At 43.3% G+C, this 19023-nt stretch overlaps 3 protein-coding genes across 5 annotated transcripts; 2 read left to right on the top strand and 1 right to left on the bottom strand.

Moving 5' to 3' along the window:
* Positions 1-777: 777 nt before the first annotated feature.
* On the top strand, positions 778-8255 carry wasf2 (WASP family member 2). Of its 3 annotated transcripts, none has more exons than XM_070921411.1 (10): positions 778-877; positions 2222-2385; positions 2580-2714; positions 2922-3075; positions 3870-3987; positions 4107-4228; positions 5522-5680; positions 5860-6347; positions 6919-7109; positions 7287-8255. In XM_070921411.1, the coding sequence occupies exons 2-9, from the start codon at positions 2253-2255 to the stop codon at positions 7074-7076; spliced, it is 1467 nt and encodes a 488-aa protein (XP_070777512.1). In that variant the 5' UTR covers positions 778-877; positions 2222-2252; the 3' UTR covers positions 7077-7109; positions 7287-8255. The 3 variants fall into 3 exon arrangements, with proteins under 3 accessions (XP_070777512.1, XP_070777513.1, XP_070777511.1); XM_070921412.1 differs by adding an exon at positions 4498-4500 and having other exon boundaries at positions 6919-8255; XM_070921410.1 differs by having other exon boundaries at positions 6919-8255.
* Positions 8256-9349: 1094 nt separating this feature from the next.
* On the bottom strand, positions 9350-10342 carry gpr3 (G protein-coupled receptor 3). The gene has a single exon (XM_070922389.1). The coding sequence runs from the start codon at positions 10340-10342 to the stop codon at positions 9350-9352; it is 993 nt and encodes a 330-aa protein (XP_070778490.1).
* Positions 10343-15468: 5126 nt separating this feature from the next.
* cd164l2 (CD164 sialomucin-like 2) lies at positions 15469-16953 on the top strand. Its single transcript, XM_070922141.1, has 5 exons — positions 15469-15547; positions 15951-16037; positions 16302-16394; positions 16500-16541; positions 16790-16953. The coding sequence occupies exons 1-5, from the start codon at positions 15469-15471 to the stop codon at positions 16951-16953; spliced, it is 465 nt and encodes a 154-aa protein (XP_070778242.1).
* The last annotated feature ends 2070 nt before the right edge of the window (positions 16954-19023 follow it).

Raw genomic sequence — 19023 nt, 5'->3', positions numbered from 1 at the left:
GCATATATGATAGAGGGGGCTGTATTATAGATGCAAGCATATGAATATAATTGGGATTTATGTGATACCTAAGCTGATTTTAGTGTATGTATTTCCAATACACTTTAAGTGTAGTAATTCAATGACAGTGCTTGTGTTTTCCTTTCAGCATGTTTGCACTTGATCCATAAAGCAAAATAGTGACTATCATAAAAAGTGGCTGCAACAGTGGCTTAACTGCTTATTCCCACAACAATAAGCCTAATATGTAGGCACTGTACCGCAAGACAAGGCTGTAATTGCTATCTTATTGCAACATGCAAACAAACAAGTTGTCTCAACAGAATTTACCACACGTTCCTATACTGGGATAAGTGTAAAACCTTTACTGGAGATTGCTTGCCTCTGTGTACTTCCAGTTTGCACAGGCTGAGTTGAGGTGAAGGATGCACTTAACACTCATCCGGCGAAGCTCGCAGGACAGTTATTTATCTTCATAAGTGTTTTTCTCCACAGTGAGCTCTTATTCATAAAGGCCAATGCCAGTCATTCCTCGGACGCGTTCCAACTCGCTGGAGCGCACGTTGGAATGCGCTCCAGCCTCCACCCCTCCGTTACGCAAATTACGGACAGATGTTTGCCACTAGTCAGGGCGGAGTTGCGCTTTTTACGTTGAAATTTCCACATCCTGTCCTCGGCAAAAACAGGCGACAGGGGCAGTAGCCAATCAGCTTTGAGAAACTCAGCCGCTCGACCAATCAGAAGTTCACAATCCCGGGACTTCAGTGATCTGGGTAGCTCGTCAGTATACTGTACCGCTCAACATTTCTTGTGGAAATCTTGAGACAGGACAACAACCAGACTGTGTAGAGAGATCCTACAGTTGCCAGTTCTGACGGTAAGTAAAGTATGTTTAGTCAGTATTGCTTTCATAAAGTGAAGGATGTAAACATACTTTTGTTTGGCTGTTCCTTCGAGAAATGAGGCGCCTACAAGCTACTTCCTGCTCTGACGAGGCCGAGATCCCAAGTTACATTTTAGCCCATTTTAGCTAATGTTGTGGGCGTAAAAGTGTAACCGACTCATTTGTTCTCTCGTAGTTACTTATCTAGGAAGAAATTCCGAGTTTATCCAAGATATTAAACTTATTAGTAAAACATTTATAGTTTCAGTTTGACAATTTGACAGAGGACGATTGAGTGTTACTGCCAAACACACATCTAACCACACAATGCGAAACTGAAGTTCGACTTTCCATGAAGAATGATAGAAGAATGATAAACCTGACAGAGTTACAGTGTGCTCGGCTTGAAAATACTATGTGCCTGTCAACCCAAGGGAAAGTGCAGACACTTGAATCCACCCTGTAACACTGGTATCATGACCTCACCATTTTCTGAAGCCCCAATGTTAACATGAAAAACTTGTAATTAGGCAACCAAAATGGGGAACTGGAAGCACTGCAGTGTATTCTTACAGTAAGCTCAATCCTGTCTAGCAGGGAGAGTCTGCAGTCACTGCAAATCTCTGAGCGCCTATGGGAGCTGTCATTTTCTGAACACATTCCATATGGCACTGAAGAGTTACTGATTTGCATTTTTACACACTGACTGAATGTAATTTCAAGTATTTACACTACTGTAAGCATATTTGTGCAGAAATCATTATTCCACCATTTTATTTTCTCTCTTTCTATGTTGAATTTTCTGGTTTCACATCAACTGTGTGGATGCTGGATGTTTGCTGAGTGGAGCAAGTTTTGCTTCTGCTTTAGTCCAGCCACTGGTCCAGTGTTTATTTATACATGCGTCTGGGTGTCACATGAGCATCTAACTTATTTAGGGATGGAAGTAACTACAAAAACCATAAACCAGTAAAAAAAATACCCATCATAATTTCCCAGAACCCAAGGTGATATATTTAAATGTCTTGTTTTGTCCATAAGATATAAGTGATATAACAAAAAAGCAGCTAATCCTCACATTTGAGAAGCTGGGACCAGTTGTTGTTTGGTATTTTTTGCTAGACAAATTACTTTAAAAGATCAATTAATTATCAAAATGGTTGTTGATTAATTATTTGCCAGTAGACTAATTGTCTACTGAACTCTCAGTTAATTCACTAGACTTATTAGTTTCACAGTTGTATGTAATACATGATAATACATCTCAGTGCTGTCTTTCAGTCCCTTTATGTTTGTATGTCTTTGGCTCAAATGAACCGACCTCTTCTTCCCCATCAGGGTTGGGCCCCCCTACCCACAACACCCCACCATGCCTCTGGTAACGAGGAATATAGAGCCGCGGCATGTGTGTCGCCAGACCATCCCTTCCAACATCCGCAGTGAGCTGGAATGTGTCACCAATATCAGCCTGGCCAACATCATCCGCCAGCTTGGCAGCCTCAGTGAGTGATGATTTGATAAATTCAATATCATTGAAATATGGTGTGAGTGGTTAATAACACGTGGCAAAGGTGTAAGTGTATTTGCATACAAAGGTATATTTTGATGTACTTCTGAATATGCATATATTGCATGCATGCATATGTGAGACAAATACTTTAATCGATGCTAATCATAAACCTGTGTGTGTGTGCAGGTAAATATGCAGAGGATGTGTTCGGGGAGTTGTTTGTCCAGGCTGGAGCATTTGCGCTCAGAGTAAATACACTCGGAGAACGTGTGGATCAATTGCAGGTGAAAGTCACCCAGCTGGACCCCAAAGAAGAGGAGGGTAAGTACTCCTACATGTTACTGTTACTATTACTACTTATGTTAGTATCAGAGTAGTTCATTAGTTTAAATACAGCTAAATATAACATAAAACCTAAAAATTCCAGTTTATTTTGCACAATGTTGCTAATGAAATAACCTATTCTCCTTGAGCACAATAAATATTCAATAACATTCTATCTGTTTCATCTGTGTGTCTCTTTCTCAGTCTCTCTGCAGGCCATCACTACCCGTAAGGCCTTCCGCAGCAGTCTGACCCAGGACCAGCAGCTGTTCACCAGGCCGTCTCTGCCAATGCCTGTACAGGACACCTACATGACCTGTAATCCGCCCCCACCACTCAATTACCTCAGCCAATACCGGTAGGGCTCATGCAGATATTCATTCACTGGAGCATAACATGCAAGGATTAGTAATAGAACACGTGCACAGACGTGTGCAGACGTGGAAACACACATGCATGCTATTAGTTTTTCTTATGACTATACATTATTTACACCCACTCTCTCTGATGCATATGCTTTCGAAAAATGTAAAAAAAAAAAAAAGAAGAAAAATGCTGTTGCTCAGGAGACATGTAGCCCACCTTTGCTAAATCCTTGAGATTCATCTTGCTGATGCGGTACTGCTGGTCACTATACTCCTCAATTGAATCAAAGCAGCACTGAAGAAATTCTGTGGCGGAAACAATAACCATATGTGTCACAACCCAGCTGGCACATATCAGCAAGATCTTGAATATTAATTATGCACGAGGCATGGTAGTCATCGAAAGTATGATTAATTAGAAACCAGAACAGAAGGAGACTGAGTCTGTGAGTGTGAGCTTGTCGATTTTATATTATAAAGACACTCTCTGTGACTGGTTTGAAATTGAAAGTGGCATTAATTTGACCATGACAGATGTTTACAGAATATGGTAAATATGTTCAGTTTTTTGCTTACTAGGTGCTATGCGACAAAATAAAATTGCCTGTTTCTAAAAAAGGTCTCTTTGTTGAGCTAAATAAAAAGGGGAAGTTAAATGGCTTGTAAATATATTAACACATAAGGCAGATAAAGATCTGTCAGCAAACATTTAATGTTCTCTTGTGTCCACAGACATAAATAACATAAAGTGGATAACCAAATGTAATTATAATGCTTGTGTCTACAGGGATGATGGGAAGGAGGCCCTGAAGTTTTACACTGATCCCTCCTACTTCTTTGACCTGTGGAAGGAGAAGATGCTGCAGGACACCAAGGACATCATGAAAGAGAGACGCAAGCACAGAGTGAGACACACAAACATGCTCATACATAAAAAAAGTAGCATGACTGTCACTGAGTTGAAAGTGGACACACTTGAATCCAACCCTCCATGACTCTTTTTCGCTGTTTCCTTTCTGAGTAGAAGGAGAAGAAAGACCATCTGAACCAACGGACGCTCAATCCGCGAAAGATCAAGACCAGGAAGGATGAATGGGAACGCCGTAAGATGGGGGAGGAGTTTGTGGTGCCAAAGAATGACTTGATGTAAGTTGAGAGATTGAGTGAAGTGAGGTGGCGGTCTCTGCAGGTTGCTGAATGTGTGCAGAGCTGTGGTCACAGGTGCAAGAGGCTTTTGAATGCATTTCAGCAATAAGTAAAAAATAATGACTTGATGAAGTCATTATTTCTCTCTCTAGTTAACGTAGTAAAAGTGCAGAGCGGGCACTCGCATGGTAAATTACACTCTTCCTGTCTTATCAACCAATCTGTACACAGTGATATGGGCGGTATGTCCTGTCTGAAAATGTTCTCAGGGGGTTGGGTGGAGGGCCGGCTGTCATTGGCAAACAGTTAGAGTCACACGAGGCCCCATAATGATCACTGTAAACATGTAAAATAGGTTTAAACATTATAAAAGGTTAATAAAAACAAAAATAAGTACCTAAAAATGCGTTAAAAGAGCAAATTAGTCACATTGGTAGAATTGGCTCTGCTGCTGTTTTAGTGTGTTTCTGCTGTATATTTATTTTATAGTGCATTGTTTTTATTAAATTTATAGGAAAATTAAAAAGTATTACATTCATTACAGGGATAATAATTCTATTTATGTGATTTTTATTATTTGTTTTACTATAGTTACAGTTTTGCCACATTGTCTACTAAAGTAATGTTTTGATGAACAGACCCATACAAGTGCAATCTACATGAGCTGTAGAGCTATGAGCTGTTTCTTGGGCGGCATGGTGGCACAGTGGGAGGTAGAGCAGGGTAGAGTGGGTTGGGGGTTTGATCCCTGTCAAAGTGTCCTTGAGCAAGACACTGAACCCTAAGTTGCTCCCAATGGAGACCAGCACCTTGCAGGGCAGCTCAGCCACCATCAGGGTGTGAATGTGTGAGTGAATTGGTGAATGAGACCTGATCTGTAAAGCGCTTTGGGAACCGTGAAGTTTGAAGGTTACCATTTACCATTTGCCGTCTTGTTTGTAGCTCAATCACAAGCCCGGTCTGAGCTGTTAAACTCTCGGACAAGCCTCTATTTTACTGCTGTAGAGGTTACTGTACTTTGTGTTATTTTAATGTGTGTGTGTGAACTAGTCAACAAGTGTCAATGTCACTATTTGCGTCTGCTGCTTTAAATGTGTTTGTGATACTTCCTCTTAAACCTTGTCAGGGTAATTTCGCAACAAATATGCAAACAGCATATGACCCACAACTGCTAATTAGGTCTGTAGATGCTAGGTGTTATTTATCAAGGCCATTTGCATGTCCTGGTTTCAGACAGTATACATGATGCATTGTATTTTGGGCTAACGTGTGACGTCTTGACTTTGTTTGAAGGAATTCTTCTGAGGGTCTGAATGGCAGTATTGGATCTGGAGACGGCTTCAATTCTGAAGGCCTCGAGCAGAGTACCGGCTCCTACGCTTATGATCCCAGCTCCCCTCTCTCCACACCTGGCCCTGATGACTTCCTGCCTCCTCCACCTCCAGACATGGCGTAAGTAGCATCTTGCATGTAAGCCCCCAAAATGAGCAAAAATAGATTATAAACCTTCTGTTCACGTTCAGTCTGAACATGAGCTGCTGAGATTGCAGTTGCAAAGAAACTGAAGGTTCATTGAGTCAAATGAAGGGTCCATTATGTAACTTCTCTAACTTCCACTCGGTCACTTGCAGGTATAATGACGGACAGTACGGAGCACCAGCCCAGAAGCGTGTCAGCGTGCTGAGTCCAAACCACCCACCTCCTGCTCCCCCCATGACCTCTCCCCCACCCAACTCTCGCCCCAACCTCGCCCCTCCACCTGCACCTCCTCCCCCGCCTCCATCCTCTGGCTTTGGGGTTCCCCCACCTCCCCCTGGCTTTGACACCCCACCTTCCCCTCCTCCACTCTCCTCCTCTCCCAACGCCTATCCCTCCCCACCCGCTCCCCCTCCCCCACCTGCTATGTCTTCTGTTTGTCCTCCTCCTCCACCACCCATGCCTGCAGGTGGTGGGCCACCACCTCCTCCTCCTCCTCCTCCTCCACCTGGCCCTCCTCCCCCATCCTTTGACCACTCTGCTCTTCCTCCTCCCTCTGGTGGTGGGGGTGCACCTGCTCCCAAACCTCAGCCAGAGCCCGTTGCTGATGCTCGCAGTGACCTGCTGCAGGCCATCCGACAAGGTGACACTACAGGAAACAGATATTTACTGTCCTTGCTGCTGATTGGCTGAATACAAAATAGTGAAACAAGTAAAATACTCTAACAGCAACCTATATACACGCATGAATACTTCTAAACTACTAGGACTTTATTGAGTATTTTTCAATGTTATGCTGCTCACTACTCCACTATATTTCAGAGGCAAATATGTTATGCCACTCTGTTACTGACACGTATCAGATTAAGATTTTGTGACCTCTGAGCATATGAAATACAATTAATTGTTAAAAAGTAAATTTACAGTAAATTAAACTACCCAGCAGTATATAAAATAGTTACAATTGGCTCTACTTCAGCCGGCTACAACAGCAGGAAGAAGAAGAGCTGATGGCTCCCTGATTACTACAAGACGTAGCATAGTAAACAATGACTGGAAGACCTTTAACTGAACAGATTGCATTGCTTAAAATTGACATTGACATGTCACAGTGTGTCTATGACTACAATGACCGAGAGCTGCTTGCAAAGTATTATGCAGATGTTGTCAGGCACACACACTCACCGTAACTGTCCTCACTAACTCCCTTTTAGGTTTCAACCTGCGTAAGGTGGAGGCACAGCGCGAGCAGGAGAAGAGGGATCACTCTGGCAACGATGTGGCCGCCATCCTGTCGCGTCGTATCGCTGTGGAGTGCAGCGACAGCGAGGATGACTCTTCAGAGTTTGATGATGACGAGTGGTCCGAGTGATCGCCGCCCCTTTTCGCCTTCACTACCACTTCTGTATCTTTCCTCAGCGGCAAACAACATCTGTGTATTTCCACTCAGATTACATTCTTAAGTACCAGTGAAGCATCCATGTTCTATGTGTCAGATTTTGAGTGTATGCGCAAGTACAAGTGACCTATTACTAATCACATTCCTTGACCCATTAATTTCTATTTATCCAAAATGATTCAGATCAGAGGTCCAAAGATTGAGAAAGAACGCGAGTGTGCCTGGTCGTGTCCCCATTTGCCATTGCTTTCATTGGGTGACACAGCGATGTTATTGATGTGAGAGTGTTGTGTGATGTGATGCACGTCTCTCTGCCTAGTCTGTGCGTAAACACATCACCACTGTCTTTATCTTAGTGTCTATTAGACTCAGATGCCCTTTGCAGCTGGCCAAATGTCAATTTTTATCTGCTTTATTATATTATGGCAAAGGATAATAGAGAGGGAGTACACAGTGTTTATATGTACTCAGTGGAAAGATGCAAGGTGTTGATGTCGAAACATTCTCGCTCATTTATAGATTATATGATGTAGATGTAAAGTTTATATTACATATTGAATCATGGTTTATCACTCTTCTCACCTTTGTATTCAGTCTTCTTTTTTCTGTGGTTGTCATGGGAACAATTGACTTGTTGATGAGACATGGTTGTAGCTTATAAACAATCTCATGAATGAATTATTCAGTGTGATAGGGGAAGTATTGGCTCATGGCACCTGGGGTATTTGATGCGATCACCACACTGAACATATGCAGACATTTAACACAAATATCGTGATTCATTTTGAACTGTGTTTCAGCTCCATTATTGTATTTCTTTCTTTTTATTTTGAACTTTTCTGGGGGTGAACTCGGCTCTGATGCTTTAAACGCTGTGCTCTGTGTAGATTCAGGCAGCCCTTTGCCTTATCCTGCTGCCTGATAAGTGCCTTTTTCTTTATACTGCATTTCAGCATCAACGCAATGCAGCGAGTCAAATGTAGAACTGACTGATGTTTAGTGTGGATCACATGTTTTTCAAGTGCCTTTTTTATTTTGAATCTGCCTGTGTTAAAGCACAATCACACAGCATGCTTAGCCAAAGTTCTGCTTCTTCTGCCTTAAATTTTCCAACGATTCTAGTTATTTCAATAAAGATAAGAGTGAATTACAGTGATTGTTTAGGTTTCTTTTCTGTGAGAATGAATAGTGTGTATGCTGTGATGTGTTGAATAACAAGTTCCCAAAAATGTTAAGCCTTGGCATAAGACTCCTCATGCTTTATCCATGACTCATCCTCCTTATGTCAGTGGTGAAGATCTTCTCACAGCACCCGGTGCTGACTGTGTAGGGAGTGTGAAAACGAATCGGCTGGATTAAAGTTCAGAAAATGAGTAGGAGGAGAGAAAAACCTTGCATAATCACTCTCATACCAAGGCTGCTTTGTAGGTTTTAAAAGGACACAGTGTTGGTAATAACATTTAAGATTGCTTTAGCCACCAAATAATTTAGGATACAGGAATAGAGAGACGCAGTCTGTGCCTAATTGAGTTAAAGAGAGAGAGACAGAGAGAGACAAACGCACTAAAAGCCTCGGCAGCAGTAAAGAGAAGAGTGCTGACATCAACCAGTAGAAAAAAAGCATATTTATTATTTATTGGTATAAAATATTCATTCATTTCAAAAAGGCTGTGCAACATGAACATATGGTCAGTATCTTTCAAAGTGCCTTTAACACCATGTGCAAAATAGAATCTCCAAAAGATCTAAAACATTGTGTTTTCTAGACATTCAAGTAAATAAAATTGGGCTTTGGATCACATACGTCATTATGCTGTGATAGGCTCACGTTTAAAACCCGTCCTTCTCGTCTTAAAGTGCCGATGGTCATTAAATCCACCTTTTTATGAGTGGGGATATATATAGCATCCCTGTGATTGTGTCAGTCTGCGGAACCAGTGGATCTACATGACTGAGGATGAGGCACAAAGTACAAACAAGTCAGTACATTTAGTCTTTAGTCTCCCGATGGCTGCCAGCCAGGACAGTTCAGGACATTTTGATTTGCAAGGAGAACTTCATCTCTCTGAGCTTGCATGTGTGGGAGTGAGTGTGTGTGTGTGTGTGTGTGTGTGTGTGTGAGAGAGAGACTTTATGTTCTGGATCTGGATGATAGTCAGTGCAACTATGTGTGTATCTTGGCACACAAACAGTGATATGTCTGGCATAGATTGTGTGGTAGTTTGAATCTGGCGAGGTTTGGCAGTCTACACATCAACAGGGTAGTGTATGTGTGTGTTGTGTGCGCATCTATGGGGGCAGCAGGCCTGGAGCAGCACCTTGCGAATGTCTTTGTTTCTCAGACTGTAGAGTATTGGGTTCAGCAGCGACCCGCCTGCTGCCGGCACCAGGGTGGCATAAGTGTACAGAGGAGGGCTGGACGCGTCTCCCAGCAGCCCCCAGAGGGAGAAAGGCATCCAACAGCCCACAAACACACTGAGGACCAGGATTAACCGAGAGAAGCCCCTCCCACTGCTGTGCTTGCTTGCATATGATTGGTTGGCAGGGAGGAAGTGCCTCTGGGTAGCAATGGCGTGGGCATGCCGCCTTGCCACACGACAGATGCCAGCGTACAATTGCAGGGTTACCATGACAACTACCAGGAAGCCACCACACAGCAGCGATAGATATGTCCGAGTCAGAGGTCGTGCTACAGAACAGGAGTTTGGCTCTTCTAGACAGTGCCATCCCATTGCAGGTCCCGCCCCGATGACACATGCGCCCAACCAGACCAGCAGCAGGAGGATTGCGGCCCTGTGACGCGATTGGCTTGAACCATAGGTGAGGGCGTGGCTCAAAGACAGGTATCGGTCCAAAGCAACACCCATCAGGCTACAGAGCGAGGCAGTCAGTGATGTCACCAGCAGTCCTGAGGTCAGCAATTCTGACCAATCACTGGGCTCCACGCAGAACAGGAAGAGGAAGTGCAGGACCAAAGCAACACCGGCCAGGAGATCAGCCAGTCCGAGGCTCGCCAGCAGCAGGAAAACAGGGGCGCGGAGAGATGGGGTGGCCAAGATGGTGGTGACAACTATTGCATTTTCAGTGGCAATGAGAGTTCCTGAAACACATAGTGCAACGCCCCACACTGTGAGGGGCGGGACTTCATATGGAGGCGAGCTATCCAGTTGGTCCAGAGGGAAGAAGGGATCTGCACCTGAGGACTCATCCCAGCCCAGGTCAGTGGCGTTCAGGATCATGGCTGATCAGCAGTCACACAAACAACCTAAGCGAGAGAAAAAAGGGAGACATTAGCTCTAATGGGTCATTAGCATCTCCATCTGTCCATTAAACAGCCTTTCCTTGACCAGAAGCTGTGGTTTCAGCCTGTGGAGCTGCAGATGCGGATGTGGCATCTGGCAGAGCAGAAGAGGACTTAATGTGGTGATGGAGAATTTAAGATGTTATACTCCAGCTATGTAAAATCAGATTATTGCTGTGAGTGCATTAAGTGGTATTTGTGATTGTCATGTCCTGCGCTCTCTTGCTCCTGTCATATGTAATCTTATATTGTCCTGTATTATTATAGGCCCACTAAGAATAAAAAAAAAAATTGTTTCATTAGTTAGTTAGTTAGTTAGTTAGTAGCCTAAATATTGGGACAGATACATAAGCCACATATCACTGTATTTACAGCCTAACTAATTTATAACCCAAAACCATGTTGTCCCTAGGTGAACTTTAATTAAAAAAACAAACAAACATAAATAAAATGTGCATTTATAGAAACCAACAAGAAATATAAAATACAGATTACAAGCACCATTCTAGGCTGGAAAATACCCTTAAAATTACCCATTTTGAAATTGCCCCTCTCAGGTAGTCGATATGATTTTTCTAGCCCATAAATATGTTCACACGTTTTAAATCCTGCTGGCTCCTGAAATGTCAGTGACGTCACCATCTGTATTCTTGCGAGAAGTCACGCAAATCATAGTCAACCAATATGTAGGCTTAATGCAACACGATAGACAGAGTTACCAAAGCACCACCTTTGGTTTTATCCTGCACACATTTCAGGAGCATCTAAACATCGTTAATGTAATTTATGGTGTGGCTGGTTAAATCTGTGAACTCAAATTAAGTTGCAACAATCTGAGGTTTCTTCCTCTTGTTAATGTCCAAACATGATGTTCAACTCCAGGCACACTACACTGTGTAAGCATGTAAGAATGAGAGAGCCTGTGCTGTTAATTAGGCTACAATTAGGCTATTTCAGGAATCCGCCTGTTACAAGGTTAGGATGTGTGTGCTCTCTGGTATGTTATCTGCTTGTTCTTTAGTACATATCAAAATGTACTGCAAGCCTACTGAGAGGAAATACCACATCGCAACTGTAATACATTAATATTATTTTAAGATATTTTTTCTTTTGCTCATACAGGAGGAGGGTTTTTGGGGGGCCACCAGGAGTCTTTCATTCTCCTCCTTCTCACGTCTCAGAGTGAGGAGGTATATCCCACCCTGTTCTATAATACAGTTGCAGGTGCATTGCATCACAGAGGATGTCCCCAACACATGGACGCACACATGAGCACGCACTGCACAGTATACATACATATGGATTATTCATCTTACCTTATTAACACGACTCAGTGAGTTAAACAGACTTGTTGTCTCCTCTTGTAAGATCCAAGCCAAGTGATGGAGATGGAGGTGTTGTCCGCAGTGATGCTCGGTACCGGTTTAAATAAGGAGGACAGTCCCCGTGTAACGACACCTCTCCGTGCTCCTGTCTTCATCGAAGTTGCTCCAAAGTCTCACTCGGCGCCGCTTGCATCTCTTCTTCTTCTTCAGTCTCTCCGGGGCGCTTATGGGAGGCAGAATGGATGCTCTTGCGCGCGGACCCATCCACAAGAGAGCCTGCCTGACGTCAGTGACTGGGAGGCTCGACCAATGAGGTGCCGGCGTTGAGGATGCGGGGAGAGGAGGGAGGGAAGGTAGCTGGAGTAATTTCATTCAGAAAAATGCGGCATCTCTGTCGCCCCTCCCACTGCGGTTCACTCTTGTTCTCATTTCTTGTAAATAATGACCACCAATAGACCCCCCCCCCCTCCCCCCAACACTCGCACATTTTCTCAATAAGACCCAGGGGCTTGGCTGAATGAGGATATTGTGTCGGGCAGGGCTCAGAGGTGTGGGGACAGACGGAGCTCGGGGCCGCCGCTCTCCACGGTGCTGAAACGCATCAGGATGACTCATGGGGAGATGTCCTGCAGAGCAACAACAACCTCTGAAACAGACACTGCAAGTGAAATATGTCCACCTCTATGAACGGACAAGGAGCCATGCTCATAATGTGACATAATTGCCATGTTGTGTTCCATACCCAAAACCCGGCTACAACTTATTATTTACATATTATTATCATTATTTTGATTGCATTGGGATTGTATTACAGAAACCTTAAGCCATAGGCTAATGATTAATTTAATCTAATATAACATCAGCACAGCTTCAAAATGTATCACATATTTGAATAAACGCCTCTCTGACACCATTTATTATTTATTAAAATTGTACATTATGAGAGTCACACATTTCTATAAGCCCTAAAATCTTATAGAAATCTTATGTGTTATGGTGTGGAAGGCGAGGGATCTCCCGTAGTCAAAGTATTTCGTGTTTTTGATTTAAGCATCCTTTTGTAGGCCCCATGCCTCCTGCAGCATCACCTCAGCAGCAGGGAATTCATGGCTTCCCCGGTTTGATAGTGAGCGTGGGTGCTGCAGGATGGGCTGAGCAGTTTACGTGGTCTCACATATCAATACTCTCACTAAAGGGGAATCTCGCCCTCCTCGCGCCATATTAGGACACGCTTCCTGCCGATAGATACCTCCTACGTCACTTAGAGGATCTGAAGTGTCTTACCCGAAGACCTACTTTTTCTGCATTTGATATCACCACTACAAAAAACATTATATGTAAATCACATATTTTAGAGGGATAGCTTTAACAACCAGCACAGCAAAGATAAAACTGAAGGAATATAAGGAATATTAATAGTTTTGCTACATTGTGATGGATTCCTATTTTCGTCTCTTTGCACTAATGTCTTTTATTCAGTGTATTTGTACTAATACTAACAAGTCGTCTCGCCGCCGTGGGCTGTGAATTGCTTACATTATTCGCTTGATTGTCGCTGGTGTGTCGGGTTTTTGTGGAGGAGGAAATCGTGTTCGACAGGACTACTGCGGAGTCTCCCTTTGAGATTTTTAGCACGTCGACACACAAGCCAGCCACCCCCTAGAGCTGCACACATGCAGCCAGACGATGTGTGAGAGAACATATGAGATGTGGGAGCACGTGAGCCACGTCGGTGTGAGTGAAGGAGGATGAGGAGGAGGAGGAGGAGGAGGAAGAGGTGGTGATGGTGATGATGGAATTCACTGCACAAAGCTGAAAAGTGTGTCGTGATTCTGGACTCAATGTACCTGATTTTGAGGGCTTGGCCTGGGGCTATGACTCAGTGTATCTACATGACTAAGCAAGACGTTGACGGTCACTCTTGTACTTCCTGGAGCATTTGCATGCATTTCGTGTGTATAGCTGGGAGTCATGGAGCCTTTACTAAGTAGCCCACTTTTTTACTGTGCTCTTATTTTTTCGTCACCATCCCACATAGTGAGAAATCAGACTTTTAGACATCAATTTACGCAGTCATTATCAATATTGCCTCATTCAGACCTGCTTTCTTGTGCCCAGATGCTGTACATTCAGGTTATGTCTGGATAGTTGTGACTGAATGTGTCTCAAACTTGTAATGATGATGAATGTCAGACTAATCAGAGGGAAATCAATTATGTTTGAGAGCACTGACAAGTGACAAGGCAGCGCTTAATCACCTCACACCACACGTTTGAGGTGATTATAGACTATTGACGTACAGGCTGTCACGTGGGTTCGGACCACCTCTACCTCCCACGCCAACGTCAACGTGTGTTCACACCTGCAGTATATTTAGAGCTGTCTTAATTGGATTGGATCACTCACTCACTTCTGTATGAATTAGAACCCTGATTAAGGGCTGATAAACTGAGCTTTTATTTTTTAGAGAATCAATTCCCCAGCAGATGCCTTCCAGCTGATTTGTTTGAGCCTTCACAGGAAAAACAGGCTAAGTGATTCATGCCGGTTCTGGTTTATTTCCTAGAACAAAGGTTGCCACCTTTAATTGGCTTGTGACCTGTTAAAAATGAAGCTACTTGAGATCCCTTGTCACAGGTTGTGGCCTCGGAGTGATCATGAGTTGGGACTATAGAATGATTTTTTCCTTCTCAGGTGGTATAATCTCAAGGATTTTTAGTGGCTCGTGAAAGTATCCAGTATTTCACAAGAAAAAAGTGAGAAAGAAAAATCTAATGCGGTGTAACAGGAACATATTTTTAGCTTTAGCTGTGGTGCTCTAGGGATGGTGATGTCAGTCAGTCCACCCTGAAATATCTCAACAACAATTGGATGGATTACCATTAAAGTTGGTTCAGACATTCAAAATTTAATTTCTACAATACTTGCAAAACTAATGTTACTGTCAGTCTCAGCTTTACTTTATGATTAGTGCTAATTAACAAATGTTAGCATGCTGATACTCTAAACTAAGATGGTGAACAATTAAACATTACACCTGCTCAACATTAGCATTTTAGCATTGTCATTGTGAGCTGATTAGCATGCTGATGTTAGCCTAAGTATAGCCCATAGACTGCATATGTATACAGTCTATGGGCAGAGCCGCTAGCATGGCGGTAAGATCTTGCTTATCCCTTAAATTATTTTGACCCCTCAGATTTACCTTGTGACCACTTAAGGGGTCGCGGCCCCCAGGTTGGGGGCGTATATGAATATGATATATGAATGTGTTTATGAATATGTCCGATTATTTGATGGTAGATTATTTGCCCCTAAATGACTTTGTGTTCTTCCATAACTTGGGACCCTGTGCAGTTAGGATACCCATTTGTCCTATTACTATTTATGGTGTTTTTAAGGACATATGAATGCAGGTGTGTGTGTGCACTGCCTCCTGAAATAAACAGGTGTCACTCCGTCCAAACTGGTGTGTATTTCAGCAGGGTTGAGGTGGGCCAATTGGTTGCCAGGAAACCAAGTTTGGGTATCGCTCATATTACACAGATCCCTGTGTCTCCTGTCTTTCTCTCTTTCCCTCTGTGTCCCAGCCAGGAGCCATATCTCTACTATCGGATACCCTTTTGAGGACTTACCAAAGATACTTTCATTTAAAAACTTTTTGTTGATACTAATTCTTCTCCAAGCACCGCAGTTTCCAGCTGTCAGTTGCAGGTGTTGGTGCTCTGTCGCTGTCAGGATGCAGCAGCTGCTATTGAAGGTCCTCTGCTCCACACTGCTGCTTCTAGCAGTGGGGCCCTCTGTGTACTCACAGTCAGGTATGAGTCCACCCACATAACTTACATTTATGTTCTTATTGTACGACCATCTCAGTGTATTTTGGTCTTGTCAGAAGCCTGTTGGTGTGTCTTCCTACACTTGGCATTTGATATATCCTGTCTGATTTGATCTTTCCTTGATAATGTCTCTACTCTTATTAACTGTGATGATGGCTTTTTCTCCAGAATTTCTTACAAGCTGGCAATAAGCAAAAAAATATGAGAGGTGAATGAGAATCTGCTATCTTTTCTTTGGAATTTCTTTTGCCTACTCACTTCAACTCTCAACTCGTGGGATGTCATGCAATAATTAAGATGTTTCTGTGGGAAGATAATTGTGCATCGGCCAATCGATTTGTTGAGTGACACTTCCAATTGACTGCCAACTTTGTCCCTCCTACAGATTGTTCTCAAGCCGAGTCATGTGACCTGTGCGTCGGAGACTCCATGCTCAACCTGACAGGCTGTGTCTGGAGGCTTTGTCCAGGTGGTGACGCACACACACACACACACACACACACACACACACACACACACACACACACACACACACACACACAGACACACACACGCAGATGCACACACCCCTGACCTCTGATAGTAATTCAATCATCATAGCTGCTGTAATATAAGCTTCCCTGGTTTGTACAAGATGACTGAATTATTTAGTATGCCAGGAATGCACACATGATACACACACTCACACACTCATACACACACACACACACACTAAAATGCTTGTTCTCTGTCTCAGGTAATGATACAGGCATGTGTGTGACTGATGAGGGAAACTCAGCAGACAACGGCATGAACTGTAGCTGGACGAGAGTGTCTGAGTTGTGCACAGGTAGCACATTACACATTACACAAACATTACACTCCAAAATGAACACATGAAGACATTTCTCTGCAACCTCAGTAACTTCTGTCTCTTTTGGATGTTTTCTTCCAGTTGTAGAGACTGTGGCTGAGGGAGGAGGTGAAGGTGACTCAGGTAAATTGCACTGACTCTACCCCAGCATCCCCTTCCACCCCCTCCCTTCTCTCTTGCGTCAGACATTTATTATTCCCATGAGAGCTGAGTAAAATGTTCCTCAATGCCACTCAGTCATTTCCATCAGTAAAAATCTCTGTCAGTGCTCTCTCAGAAAAGAAATTATGCTCTCTTCTTTCCCCACCCCGCCCTTCTTTCATGTAATTTCACTGTAAACCCATCAAACTTCTCCACTTCCTTCCCTCCAGGTGATGGAGGTAACACCAACTCATCCCCAGAGTTCTCCCAGGCCAAGTTTGACATGTCCAGTTTCATCGGAGGCATCATACTCGTGCTGTGTGTGCAGGCAGGCGGCCTCTTAGCCATGCGCTTCCTCAAATCAAAAGAGCAGAGCAGCTATGACCCCATGTGAGTTTGTGCATGTAGGTGTTGGAGAACAGAGAATTTAGCACGATGGCATCAGTTTAAGTATGTGCATGTAAATGTGTCTTTGCCATGTGAGCCAAGTGATGGTCTGTTGGTGCAACACTAGCCTCTGGTGGCCGAAGTGCTCAATAGCACCCAATGTACAACATGATTCACCATTAACATCCCTTGAGATTGTATTTTGATTCTGATCACAAACCCCATCCGTCCACACCAAAATGATGTCTGTCTTCACACAGAGAGCAGCCACAGTGAAAACAAGATGTATGAAGGACAAACGGACGAGGGTGGAGGACAGCCGAGCAGTGACTCATCGGGTTGTGATGACAAGAGTTTTTTTTCCTGAGCCCCTGTCATTTTTGATTTGGTCCCCATGTGTACCCCTGGGGGATGGGTGTGGTTATAAGAGGACATTTATCTCAGAATACTGCATTGTGTAACGAGTGTCTGTGTATGTGTTCACTGTGTTTGTATAGTATTTATATTTCAGAGACATTTTGGCTGTTGGTATTCATACAATCTGACAAATGAGGAACAAAAAGAAATTGATTTTCTCGTTTCAACTGTGTAAATAGTACAGTGCGTTTGTGGGAAAGGGTATAAGACATAATCCCATGTAGACAGTAGGTCAAACAAGGTCACAACAGGCATTTTAAACTTCTTTTCAAGAACCCTAAAATAGACCAAAATGAGACCCTGGAGATTTTGTCCATCATCTAAGAGGACGCCTGTGTTTTATGTGGCGCTGCATAACTTTCTGATGTTTTATTTAGAAAATGTATTTCTTTCATTTGTCAACTTGCAGTGAGTTAAATAATTTCGCTAGGGACGTTTGCAGGCGTGTAGTAGTAACGGAGATTACTTCTGAAATGGTGCAAAAAATGCTGGTGTGGACAGAGATCATTTTTGTTTTAAAATGAAAACATATTTGTGTGGATGTAGCCTAAGGACCCATCTCAACACCTCCTGGAGGTCCCCACCTTTGGGAGCATAGAAGGTTACACTTTATGATCTAACATCTGAGGCCCAGCAGTAGTAGACCTTTAAACTTCACCACTACTTCCAATATGACTTTAGCATCACTCCTCTGATTTGCATGTTTTTGTTTTTGTTTTGACTTGTCAAGAGACTTTTTTATGAATTCATTTTCATTCTGTTTTGACTACTGATAATTATATTACATACATATCAGCTTTAACCCTTAAATAACAGTTCAAAGAGATGTTTATGATGTTTAGAGATGACTGTGTTTGATTTTTTTTGTGATGCCATTAGAATGTAAAATGCTTAAAAAGTCTGGCAGACTGAATAAACTACAGATAAACACGTTTCTTTGTGTGTGTGTGTGTCATGTCTGCTGTCTTGCATGCAAATGATTTGGTAATCACAGTAAGAGATTGTGCAGTATGTGTTGAGTGCATGTTTGCCCATGCCAGCAGAGTGAGAACTGATTCGGCTGTGACCTGGGTGCGACCAGAGACGTACTCCCAATATCTGCTGATAAGAATCACCTATTAGTCCTCACACATCTGGGTGTCAGTGGGGATTCCCAGCATGCAAGCAGGGACAGATCGCTGGTGGAGGCCTTTAGAGGGGTAGCAGGATGGCTGGTTGGATGCACCAGTCGCTGTCTGAGCCAGGACCTACAGGCTTGAATAAGCCCACACAAAAAAGTTTCCCAAGTGGGCAGACTGTGGCTGTCATCCAAGTCTGTTGACAAAGGACAGGATTGAACACAGGTCTTTTTCACTCTGAATTCACCCTCCCCCAACACACACAAACACATTTCCAGTGAGATAAAGGGAAGTCTTGCACACACACACACGAAGAGGACCTCACTGAAGTTGAGGCAAGCTTCATGTGCTGCTGGCTATTCTCTGTTCTACTTTAAAACAACAAGCATAGATCTCTGTATGTGTGTGTGTGTGTGTGTGTCTGTATGTGTGTGTGTGTTCAGTAGAGTGGGTGCAGCCTCAGTGTGTGGCCAAGTGTGTGTTTAGCAGGTGTGGACTACAAGGAGGAAAGTTACATCCCACCTCCACCCTGCCATTTGGTA

This window comes from Enoplosus armatus, chromosome 16, assembly GCF_043641665.1.
Source record: "Enoplosus armatus isolate fEnoArm2 chromosome 16, fEnoArm2.hap1, whole genome shotgun sequence".
Taxonomy (NCBI): domain Eukaryota; kingdom Metazoa; phylum Chordata; class Actinopteri; order Centrarchiformes; family Enoplosidae; genus Enoplosus; species Enoplosus armatus.
This window is presented reverse-complemented; position numbering and strand designations above follow the sequence as displayed.

Coding starts and splice junctions, on each gene's coding strand:
- wasf2 (XM_070921412.1), top strand. CDS start 2,253: ATGCCTCTGGTAACGAGGAATATAGAGCCGCGGCATGTGTGTCGCCAG. Junction 2,386..2,579: donor CCGCCAGCTTGGCAGCCTCA/GTGAGTGATGAT, acceptor GTGTGTGTGCAG/GTAAATATGCAGAGGATGTG. Junction 6,348..6,918: donor GCTGCAGGCCATCCGACAAG/GTGACACTACAG, acceptor ACTCCCTTTTAG/GTTTCAACCTGCGTAAGGTG.
- gpr3 (XM_070922389.1), bottom strand. CDS start 10,342: ATGATCCTGAACGCCACTGACCTGGGCTGGGATGAGTCCTCAGGTGCA.
- cd164l2 (XM_070922141.1), top strand. CDS start 15,469: ATGCAGCAGCTGCTATTGAAGGTCCTCTGCTCCACACTGCTGCTTCTA. Junction 16,038..16,301: donor CTGGAGGCTTTGTCCAGGTG/GTGACGCACACA, acceptor TCTCTGTCTCAG/GTAATGATACAGGCATGTGT. Junction 16,542..16,789: donor AGGAGGTGAAGGTGACTCAG/GTAAATTGCACT, acceptor CCTTCCCTCCAG/GTGATGGAGGTAACACCAAC.